General features: G+C 49.1%; 1 protein-coding gene across 1 annotated transcript in view; it reads right to left on the bottom strand.

Moving 5' to 3' along the window:
- icam5 (intercellular adhesion molecule 5) overlaps positions 1-8656 on the bottom strand; it is a 13349-nt gene extending 4693 nt beyond the window's left edge. Inside the window, exons 1-4 of the mRNA XM_056288424.1 lie at positions 8472-8656; positions 934-1209; positions 519-842; positions 94-327 (exon numbers count right to left, since the gene is read on the bottom strand). Coding sequence (XP_056144399.1) covers positions 94-327; positions 519-842; positions 934-1209; positions 8472-8520 — 883 coding nt within the window. The 5' untranslated portion in view covers positions 8521-8656. The remainder of the gene's footprint in view (positions 1-93; positions 328-518; positions 843-933; positions 1210-8471) is intronic.
- Between the last annotated feature and the right edge of the window lie 3660 nt (positions 8657-12316).

Here is a 12316-nt window from a genome sequence, read left to right as displayed (position 1 = left end):
CGAACATCCCCACTTCACAAACAAACAAAACTAAAAATAAAATTGCAATCATCCACGAAGTCAATATGCCGAAGTCACTGTTTTGCTACTTACATTCCACCACAATTGTGATAGTGGTGTTAGCGCTGCCATGCTTGTTGTTGGCTACGAAGTCATACTCTCCTGCATCTGTCCTGCTCAAGAGCACCGAGGCATTAGCCCTTCTGCCGCGATGGTACCATTCAACACTGGCACGGGGGTTCGCATCAGACTGGCAGCGAATCATGTTCAGGGTGAAATTATGCTCCTCACCGGTGAAACTGCTTGGACACTCAACCGCCGGCTTATCTGGAAGAAGGTGAGGGAATATGGACTGCAAGAACTGTGCAAACATAAACTTAGAAATATCTAGAACATTTTACGAATCCCCGACTGTGAAGATGACAAATCCATCAGCATTGTATGGCATTTTAAACCCAAGATGCAGCTACAACACACAAGGTTTTTACTGTATAACAATGGAATGATGGTCTACTTACATTCTACAGATTTTGTAAAAGGCTCGGATGAAACCGCACTAACGTGTCGTCCCAAGTTCAGCTGAGCCTCACATCTGAACTGAGCTCTGTTGTGTTTTCTGGTGAGGTTGAGTTTCAGAGATGAGGACTCGCTAGTTGGTGTTTCGCTCTTGTTGGCGTGGGAGAAGCCATCGGTCTTGATGGCTTCATTCCCCTGGTACCACGTTACTGTGAGATTTTGTATGGGAGCAACGTTGTCGACGTCACACTGCAGATGGAGCTGTGTCCCCTCCAACCCCTGGTAACTGTAGCTGACGTCATACACAAGGACACTTTCTGGATTCTCTGTCAAAACCAGAAAGATGGGTCAGGTGTTACTTTATTGTGTTCTGTTGGGTTTACCGGTCAAATCTGGAAAAAACAAAACTGCACTCACTGTACACGGTGATTGAGGGTGTTTTTCCACATCGAAGTTCATCTGATGTGATTATTATACACTGAGGTTGTGGATTCCAGTCTGATATGTTAGTCACAGTCCAGGTGACAAAATAATTTTCTAGCTGCAGTTCATAGCCATCTGGACTCTTCCAAAGCAGCTTGACATCGTTCTCTTTTCCGGTGCTGCAGTTGATCTCTGCAGATTGTCCAAATTCCACCACAAGCTCGGAGGGATCCACGAGGATGCTGACGTCATCGCACGTCTGTTGAGCCTCTGTTGGTACACAAAGAGATGTAGTTAGAGTTCTGACTCATCGGCCCCTGCTTGCAGAGACTATGGCGCACCCTGGTGGCCAGTATCAACTAAAACGCAACCCCGGGCGTCCGGGTAGCGTAGCGGTCTATTACGTTGCCTACCAACACAGGGCTCTCGGTTCGAATCCCCGTGTTGTCTCCGGCTTGGTCGGGCGTCTCTACAGACACAATTGGCCGTGTCTGCGGGTGGGAAGCCAGATGTGGGTACGTGTCCTGGTCACTGCAGTAGCGCCTCCTCTAGTCGATCGGGGCGCCTGTTCAGGGGGGAGGGGGAACTGGGGGGGATAGCGTGATCCTCCCACGTGGTACGTCCCCCTGGTGAAACTCCTCACTGTCAGGTGAAAAGAAGCGGCTGGCGACTCCACATATATCGGAGGAGACATGTGGTAGTCTGCAGCCCTGCCCGGATCAGCAGAGGGGGTGGAGCAGCGACCGGCACAGCTCGGAAGAGTGGGGTAATTGGCCAGGTACAATTGGGGAGAAAGGGGGGGGGGCACACGCAAACCCCTGTCCTCCAAAACTGACTTCTAGCACATGCATCTGTAACAGAGTTGAAAATGACCTCACTCAGATAAAGTGAATTCTCCCAAAATTTGTATTTTAACATGTTATTGTAATCCAATGCTTTTTGATGGTTTGTGTAAACCCCAGATGTTGTACCGCATTCACTAAGGTTAAATATGAGGCTGCGCGACTGTTTGTCTATTTACTTTCGCTTTGACACATTTTGGGACTTTGCGCTATCCCTACCTGAGAGAGCTGGACCATCTCCGCTGGAGGTAAGCAGGCTTTGGGAGCGCTCCGTGAATAATTTGATATTTTAATAAATGAACATGTTTTTCTTTGCAAACTATGGGTTGGATATAAATGTATATAAGTTGTACTAACTAATGCTCTCGAAAAGTAACGATAGAAAGTGATTTGTAAGTGTTTTAACCGAGTTAAAGTATAATTTTGGCGGCAACCACGCTGCGCTGTGCGTTATGGAGAGCATTGTTCTTATTTTGGTTTTTATGCTATTTTAGACTTGTATGCAGTCGCGTTGCAGCAGAAACCTCATGGATTGTTGTTTTATTTGTGAATACAGGTACGTGGTTTATGTATAATGTAAATGTGTAAGAACTTGGTTATGAATATTGCAAGAGTCAAGAATTTCTATGTTAAAACTATACGATCACTCAGTGCGCTATGCCAGTGCTGTCTGTCCTTTTGTTTGGTTTGTTTTGTACTTTTGTTTACACGAAGATTAATGAGTTGTGCATTTTGATTTCCATGTAAGTTTAGTATGCTATGCAACGCATGAGGTTAGCCAGGAGAAACATCGTTTGCTAGCTCATGCACGAGAGAGCTAGACCATCTCCGCTGGAGACTTGTATGCAGTCGCGTTGCAGCAGAAACCTCATGGATTGTTGTTTTATTTGTGAATGCAGGCAATAAAAGCCACTGTTAGGAACCCCTGGTCTGAATCTCTATCACGAACACCTGCACAAGTGAGGGTCGTTACACATCCCTTTGTGCCACATCTCTCCACCTACTCTCTTCCTCTTCATGAAGTTGCGCAGACCTCTTTTCCTAAATGCAGGTTTTCTTTTTTTTTATTTATTTCTGATTTTTTCCCCTTTTTTCTCCCAATTTAGTGGCCAATTGATCCCTATTTTAATTCAAACACCCACCCTCGTATTGCATGCGTTCGCCAACTGCATCTCTCCGGCCGGCAGTCTCGAAGGAAAGCGCCTCCCCACTTTCGTGACAAGGCGAATCCAAGCCGAACCACTGTTTTTCCGACACACACAGAGACGCATTCATATGACGAACACAAGCCGACTCCGCCCCCCTCCCGAAGACAGCGTTGCCAATGATTGCCGCTTCATCGAGTCCGGCCATAGTCGGATCTGACGAGACCGGGGCGCGAACCCCAGTCCCCAGTGGGCAACTGCATCGACACCAAGCCGATGCTTAGACCGCTACGCCACCGCGGACGTTCTAAATGCAGATTTTCAACTCAGAATTGTTTTACATCAAGTGCTAAATGTCCACATGCTGTTTTGTTCATTGTGGCTTCAGGGAAATGTGGAGCATGTTTCATTCCCTGTGCGCACATGTGTTTCCTGTCGTGCAAACACCTACATCATGGAAACAACAGCAAAAAATAAAAGGTGCATCTGATAAATTCTTTGAGTGATATTTTGTACAATAACATGTAGCCTCCACCCACTGTGTAGCAATACAAAGCAGAAACAAAGCCTGCCCTTGTACGCGCCAAAAACATGTAAAGGAAACCTCAAACCACGGAAACCATCAGGCAAAGCTGCTCGAAAGTAAAAGGTTTGCATCACACCAGTTGCCAGTATTCCGATAAGTTGGCTGTTTTATCAGAATGTTGCTAGGGCTACATAACAGACATTTTGATTTCTTGTATGTATCAAAATCCGTATATTGTGGAGTTAGAAAACAACGACAGGAGACGTGAGAGTAGACGTAGTCGAGGTAGTTTACTAGCTCCAACTTAGCATGTCATACATTCGACAACGACACTGAACTCTGTACCGGAAGCGGAAGTGCATTATCTGACCCCTCGCCTCTTCCCTTAAAGGTACACCGTCCTCTTAGGTGAATGTCTCTCGTTATATAGATGTGGGTCACCACACAGGCCCCCCCAGAATTCACCTACACAAAACAATGCAAAACAGCAAAAGTGCAAGTCATGAACATAAAAATAGACTCCAAAACAGAACAGTCAATGACATAGTGCAAAGTCACGGGGAAAACAGGTGACGAGTCGGGGGGCGGACCCTGCGGCCATAACGGCTGCGCTTCACAGGAGGGGAAACAGATGGGGCCGAAACCCGGGCCATAGGCGGGGCCGAAGCAGGAACAGAGGCAGGTGCCGGGGCCGACCTAGGAGGGCGCCCCCGCTGCGGGGGTAGGGCCAATTGCACTGGCTCCCCAATGTCCAGGTGAGCGGCCTTGAGACGGTCTATAGCGACCCACTCCGGCCTGCCCCCCATGTCCACCACAAAGTTCTTATCCCCCGCCTCCAGGACGCGGAAGGGCCCGTCGTATGGGGGCTGCAGCGGGGACCGATGGCTGTCGTGCTTAATGAAGACGTACCTCGCCGATGGCAGATCCTTGGGGACGTAGGACCGGGGGAGGCAGTGTTGAGACATCGGAACGGGAGCGAAGGCACCGGCAGCGCTCCGGGACGCACTGAGGTGAGAGGCGGCCGACCAGGGAGCCGTAGCATCCGGAAGAAACTCCCCCGGAACCCGCAGGGGCTGGCCATACAACAGCTCAGCGGAGGAGGTCTGGAGGTCTTCCTTCAGGGCCGAACGCAGGCCGAGCATGACCCACGGGAGCCGGTCCATCCAGTCGCAGCCAGTGAGGCTTGCCCGCAGAACGGCTTTCATGTCCCGATGGAACCGCTCACAAAGTCCGTTGCTCTGCGGGTTGTACGCCGTAGTGCGGTGGATCTTCACCCCCAGGTGCTCAGCGACCGCCGTCCAGAGCTCCGAGGTAAACTGGGAGCCCCGGTCGCTCGTGATGTCACCAGGCGTGCCGAAACGGGCCACCCAGCAGCCGATGAACGCCCGTGCTACCTCTGCTGCCATCGTGGAGGACAAGGGAATAGCCTCTGGCCACCTGGTGGCCCCGTCCACAATAGTGAGGAGGAACGTATAACCACGGGAGGGGGGCAGGGGACCCACCAGGTCAACATTGACGTGGTCAAACCGCCTCTCTGGAACCACAAACGGCGCCAAAGGGGCCTTGGTATGGCGGTGCACCTTGGCGCGTTGGCACGCCACACACGAGCCGGCCCAGGCTCTAACATCCTTACGGAGCCCAGGCCAAACAAACTTGACGCTCACCAGCTTGGTCGAGGGCTTCACTCCCGGGTGGGAAAGGCCGTGGACGGTGTCGAAAACTCGGCGCCGTCAGGAAGTAGGCACCAGGGGGCGCGGTTGACCGGTGGAGATGTCACAGAGGAGGGTGGTGTTGGCCGCGTCGAACGTCACGTCCTCCAGCCGTAGCGCCGTAGGGGTCGACCGGTAGTCTTGAACGGTCGCGTCCTTGGCTTGGTCCGCTGCCATAGCGGCGTAGTCGAGTCCCAAGTGAACGGCGTTAACAACCGCCCGTGAAAGGCAGTCGGCGACGAAGTTATCCTTGCCCGACACGTGTTGTATGTCCGTGGTAAACTCGGAAACCGCCGCGAGATGGCGCTGCTGACGCCCAGACCACGGTTCTGAGGTTTTGGCCATACAGAACGTCAGCGGTTTGTGGTCCACGAAAGCGGTGAACTGTCGGCCCTCCAATAGGAACCTAAAGTGTCTGGTTGCGAGGAAGAGACCCAGTAGTTCCCTATCAAAGGTGCTGTATTTGCGCTCGCTCTCACGGAGTTGTTTACTGAAGAACGCCAACGGCTGCCAGCCCCCCCCCCACCCACTGCTCACACAAGGCCCCCACGGCGTAGTCGGAGGCATCCGTTATAAGGGCTATGGGGGCGGCAGGCAAAGGGTGAGCTAGCAGCGCAGCGTTGGCCAGCGCGGTCTTGGCGGCCACAAAAGCCTCGTCCATCCCCGAAGACCAGTCCAGCTCGTCCTTAGACTTCTTACCCCACAGGGCCTCATACAGGGGACGCATGATGTGGGCGGCACGGGGCAGGAAACGGTTATAAAAGTTCACCATGCCCAGGAATTCCTGCAGCGACTGTACAGTGCGGGGGCGGGGGAACATGGTGACAGCCTCAACCCTGGCAGGGAGGGGAACGGCCCCCTGTGGAGTGATGTGGTGCCCGAGGAAGGTGATGGACGACTCCCCGAACTGACACTTAGCTGGGTTGATGATGAGGCCGTGTTCGCTGAGCCTGTCGAACAGCTGTCTGAGGTGCGTCATGTGTTCCTCCGCCGACGCGCTGGCCACGAGGATGTCGTTTAAGTACACAAACAAAAATGGCATGTCGCGGAGCACAGAATCCATAAGGCGCTGAAACGTCTGCGCCGCCCCTTTAACGCCAAAAGGCATACGTAAGAACTCAAAGAGCCCAAAGGGTGTGATGACAGCCGTTTTTGGGACATCCAGTGGGTGGACCGGCACTTGGTGATACCCCCGCACTAAGTCGATTTTGGAATAGATGGCAGCGTCCGCCAGGTGGGTAGAGAAATCTTGTATGTGCGGTATGGGGTACCGGTCGGGGGTCGTGGCATTGTTTAGGCGACAGTAGTCCCCGCACGGGCGCCAACCCCCGTCGGCCTTAGTAACCATGTGAAGAGGGGAAGCCCACGGGCTGTCAGAACGGCGGACAATGCCGAGGCGCTCCATAGTCGAAAACTCCTCCCTGGCTATTGCGAGCTTGGCCGAGTCGAGGCGTCGGGCCCGGGCGTAAACTGGGGGGCCCACTGTGGTGATATGATGTTCCACGCCGTGCTTGGCCACCGCCGAGGAGAAGGTGGGTGTGGTGAGCTCGGGGAAATTTGCGAGCAGGCGTTGGTATGGATCCCCGGTGGAGAGTGTGTTAGCGAGGCACAGCGCTCCAGCCCCCCCCCCCCCCAAGCGTGCAGGGGTATGACGCAAAAGAGACGGCATTAATCACGCGACAGTTTTTAACAACCACCAGCAGGTTGAAAGCACAGAGGAAATCCGCACCTAGGAGCGGGGTGGATACAGCAGCCATCACAAAGTCCCAGCCGAAACGTCGGCCGCCAAAACACACGTCCACATGTCTGATACCGTACGTCCGAATGGACGTGCCGTTGGCGGCGTCCATCTGGGGGCCGTGACTGTCGGTCATCGTGTCCACAGCTTGTGCTGGTAGTATGCTGCGTTGAGCGCCAGAGTCAACCAGCAGCCGCCGGCCCGACAAGGAGTCTCTGATGAACAACAGCTTGCAGTCACGGCCGGCGCCCATAGCCGTTAACGAGCGCCGGCCTTGGCGTTTCCCTGAACCCTGTAACTGCAGGGTTTGCGACACTGTTTTGCTTTTGCCCCAAACCTGGCATGGTAATAATAGAGCCCGTCGTCAGGTTGGCGGCGGGCTGTCACCGCAGCCGCGGTGTCCATATAGTCGTACACAGGTGGTGGTGGGGCGGTCTGGTGGGGTAGCAGGGCATGCACAAACTGTTGCCGGTTGGCCAGGAAAACCCTGTCTGCTTCAGCAGCCAGAGAACGGTAGTCCTTGGAGGCGGCGAGAGGAGAACTGGCCAGTGCTGTGCGTACAGGTGCGGGGAGCTGCCTCAGAAAAATGTGTGTGAAAAGAAAGGCCGGATCAGCCGATCCCAGCACAGACAGCATTTTTTCCATTAACTCAGACGGTTTGCCGTCGCCGAGGCCATTCGGGGACAGTAAACGGTCTGCCTTCTCCAGCTCCGACAGTTCAAATAGTTTCAGGAGGAATGTCTTTATAGCATCGTACTTGCCAGCAGCTGGCGGAGCTTCCAACAGTGTCATTGCTCGCGCCGTTGTCGATGCGTCTAACGCCGCCACTACGTGGAAGTACTGCGTTGCATCCTGCGTTATCCCTCTCAGCTGGAACTGGGCTTCCACATGTTGAAACCATGCTGCCAAAAGTCGGGTAGCGTCACAGTAGCGGCGTAAATGCTAGCGTTAGCAATAGCCATGCTGTTAGCACCGGCGTCGGGAGCGGGTACAGCGGCAGCATTATTCCCGGCGTCTTCGTTGTCAGACATACTCGTATTAGTAGTTCGATCACGTCGGGGTCACCAATGTGGAGTTAGAAAACAACGAGACAGGAGACGTGAGAGTAGACGTAGTCGAGGTAGTCTACTAGCTCCAACTTAGCATGTCATACATTCGACAACGACGCTGAACCGTGAACCGGAAGCGGAAGTGCATCATCTGACCCCTCGCCTCTTCTCTTAAAGGTACACCGTCCTCTTAGGTGAATGTCTCTCGTTATATAGATGTGGGTCACCACAATATTTCACATTTGTATATTAATATGATGTTTTTTAGCAGAAGGCAAAATGATACACCATCTCAGCGACAAGAGTAAAACTGCTGTGCGGCCCCACCTCATTTCTGATCGTATCGTTTTGATTGTTTATTCATCATCACCGGCAACATGTGGAGGTTAAACTAATGCATCTGAAAGCAAGCAGGAAGTTACCTCGCTCTCTTTCCGGACACCAACATGAATCAAATGTACTGCATAAATGTGCTCGGATTCATGCAGCGTTTAACCCAGAGAGCACTGTGGACCAGGCTTACCGCTGTCTCGAAGCATCAGTATGAGAAGGTACAGCATCGGTGGCAGCATGCTGGATCAGGGGTGCTTCAGTGTCTTTAAGATGATGCTCCTGCTTCTAGCCCACGACGAGATGAATCCGGGCTCTCTTCTGGTCCTTATGGTGACCCAGTGCCAGTTACGGTGCGTTAGAAGAACACCACCATTGCATCCGTGTGACAGTGACCAAAAAGAAAAGTAACAACCCAGTAAAGACAGGAAACTGCCAGTAAAACGGAAATATGACATCAAAACCACAGTAGACTGTGAAGGAGTCCTCCCACAACTTGTGAAGTCATAGAATCTCTCGGGGAAAACATATTCAAGTAAAGCTAATACGCAAATATAATTTTTGCATTTTATTTGATGGAGAAGTACATGGCAAAGTGGAACTAAGAAAAATGGGCTTTAAATTTGCACAAAAAAACTAACATCAATAAGGACATTGATTTAAAAAAAATGACTATAATGTTTCATTTTGATGCACACAAAGCACAAATTATAACATTAGATTTCGAGTGGGGTCATTACAACAAATCCAAGGCTTCTACACCTGCCACCGATCAGACTGTGATCCGAGACTGAAAAATCCCGAGGCCACCAAGGGGTTACTCTGAAACGTCTTCTTTTTTTGGGGGGGGGCCCTTTTTCTCCCTAATTGTACCCGTCCAACGAGCTATAACATAGGCCGTACAACACGGCCAATGTTATAAGTTTATAACCCCCTTGAAGGATGGCTATGATTGGGTGAGCGTGAATACTGTCGTTCCTTCTGTCGACCCTCCGTCTCTTCTGTGTGTGAGAGAGATAGGCCAGGAGCCAGGACCAGCCCTCAGGATGTTTTCTGCTACCTTTTTTTCACTATTATTTCTTGTTAGCCTATACCTTGCGCCATCAGAAGTTGATAACGAGCACCCCCAACTCGGCCCCGTTTGGCCACAGGGGGCCAAAAACCCAATTTTTGAGCCATGTTCCTGGCGAAATTATGTACATGCAAATATTAAGGTACTAACTACAATGGCATAAATAGTCATACAAGAATGAAATTTGGCAGAGAGTATCCTGATACATAGGGGGAAGCAGGAAAGTATGATTCTGGGGCTTGCTGCAACTCAATTTTAAGATATTACCCACACCATCCCCAAAAAGACAAAAAAAGTACTGTCCGCCTGACACATTATCATCGAAATGATTATTCTTCAGCACTTTATGGTGAATATGTATGCCTCACTTGTGTATAGACAACTTCCCTAGTTCTTAAGCTTCAATTTGAGCCCAAGATGACCTTTCTATCTCAAATATTACTCTTGCTGTGGCCGAAAGTCTTCACTATAGGCACACAGTACCTCAAATATGAAAAAAGCAGATATGTATAATTTCCATTGCCATGGTAACTGTGGGCTTTATCAGAAGCCGCCTGAATACCACAAGGCCACCACAGATTGAAGGTATGTATTAGGTTCTAGACCAGTGACTAAGCATTGTAACAATGATTAGAATATTTATTAAACTGATATTTAACAACCTTAACATGATTTAAGCTAGTCTCTTTAGTTTTAGCTAGCTAGCAAGCACAATTTTGCAATCAAGCTAGCGAGGTTGCAATATTCATGAGGTGTGTTGTAGCTACAGTTGGAATACTATCAGTCTGCACATTTGAGGTGATAAGAGAATTAATTGTAATGCAAAGCATTATATTTGAATCAATGTGAATTGGCACACTGAATAGTACTCCCTATTTCATTATTGCAATACTGATTTTAAGATGGTTGCATTGTTACAGTATATGAATCAGTCAAGATGCCAAAGAAACGACAAGATGATGAAGACTGGACACCTTGCCAGAGTTCTTCAAAGCAGAAGAAACAGCCACCGCCCCAGTCACCTCTGGGAAATTGCATTCTGCATGGTTGTAAGGGGACAGTAAATGTTAAGTTTATAGCCTTTTCTTCTAAGGCTGATCCACTTAATGCATTTACTGAAATCCACGACATGAAAAACAAACTTTTGACACAAACGTCTGACTGTGGTGGCATGCCAGATGTTTGTGACTCAATTCCTGATGAATTATCTGCTGATTGTGGGTATCATGAAAACTGTCAACGCATTTTTTTCTGTAATGCTAACCGTGCTTTAGCAAGAAATTGTCAAGCAGAAAAATACGCTACTAGACCAACACGTGAGCATGTGGATTCTTCCGTTTTGTTTGGAAATTATTGCATATTCTGCAAAAGTGGCACAGTGAAGCAAGCTTCTGGCAATAGATATAGCTTGCAGAAATTCCAATCAAATGCATACAAAAATATTGAGCAAAAAGCTATGGAACTAGGTGATGAAGATTTGTTGTGCAAAATCCAGGGAGTTGATTTATTTGCTAAGGAGGCTCAATTTCATGACTGCTGTCGCAAGCAGTACTTAGTAAAGCGAGCACCTCAGCCTGACACTACAGCTGCAGCGGATGAAATAACTACAAAGAAGGAAATGATCGGTAAAGCTTTCAATGGGGTGTATGTTCATATGAAAACAGAAGTTATTCAAAAGGGTCAGGTTGTGAAACTTGCTCATCTTACTATTTTGTATAATGAAACCTTGAGAAAATTTGGAGAAGAAGCTCCTGCTCAGATAACAAGCCATAACCTGAGACTAAAAATCGAATGCTGTCCTGATCTCAAAGATAGTATCGACTTCTCATCTTGCCCATACAAAGACACATTAGTGTTTTGTACATCCCAAGAATCTATGAAGACGACAGTGCGTTCAGCTTATGAGATGGGAATTACTGATTGGAGTAAAGAGATCATCTATGATCTTCACAAGAAAATCCTAAAAGCCTTCAAAAATTCTAGGTAGCATCACCTTAGAGCATACGATGCAGTATACTTACCTTGGTCTAATTATTACAGCATCAGGGAGTTTCAGTAGGGCAGTGAATAACCTAAAACAAAAAGCTCACAGAGCTCTATATGCAATTATAAATAAATTCTTTACCATTGATATACCAATCTCCATCTGGTGCAAACTGTTTGATAGTGTAATTCTGCCCATTGCGCTATATGGAAGTGAGGTATGGGGTCCACTCAGTCTTTCCAGCTACACTAGATGGGACATGCATCCAGCAGAGACCCTACATGCTGAATTCTGTAGAATGATTCTGAAAATACAAAGGAAAACACCAAACAACGCATGTAGGGCAGAATTAGGCCGGTTAGATCTCTAAATTTCTGGATGCACTTAAATACAAGCCCAACAAATACATTGCACTTTAAAGCTCTGAAAACCCAAGAACTGAACCCCGAAAAGAGTCCCCTGTAGCAGCTGGCTCTGAGACTCACTAACCCTGTAACAAATACTAAGACCAACCAACCTCAGGCCAGCACTGCATCCCAAACAAAGATTGCGATAAATCAGGCTATAAAACAAAGCAAGAAAAATTATTTGAAACATTGGTACGCTGAAATCAAAACTCAAAACAAACTAGAAGTCTATCGGACCCTAAAAACAAACTATGATTTGGAAGAATACCTCTTAACTGTCAGAGACAGGAAGCAGCGACAGATCCTCACCAAATACAGGCTCAGTGACCACAGTCTAGCCATTGAAAAGGGGAGACACAAAAAGACGTGGTTGCCAAAAGAGCAACGAACATGTGGTCAGTGCATGACAGATGAGGTGGAGACAGAGGGGCACTTCCTCCTTAAATGTGACAAATTTGAAAAACAGCACCGGGCTTTTGTCAAGGAACTGGAACATGTGATTCCAGAGTACCAGGAAATGGACGACGCAGGTGAGCTGCAGGTGGTCTTGGAAGGGGGGCCAGCGGCGAGCATTA

This window comes from Lampris incognitus, chromosome 10 (genome assembly GCF_029633865.1).
Source record: "Lampris incognitus isolate fLamInc1 chromosome 10, fLamInc1.hap2, whole genome shotgun sequence".
NCBI lineage: Eukaryota > Metazoa > Chordata > Actinopteri > Lampriformes > Lampridae > Lampris > Lampris incognitus.
This window is presented reverse-complemented; position numbering and strand designations above follow the sequence as displayed.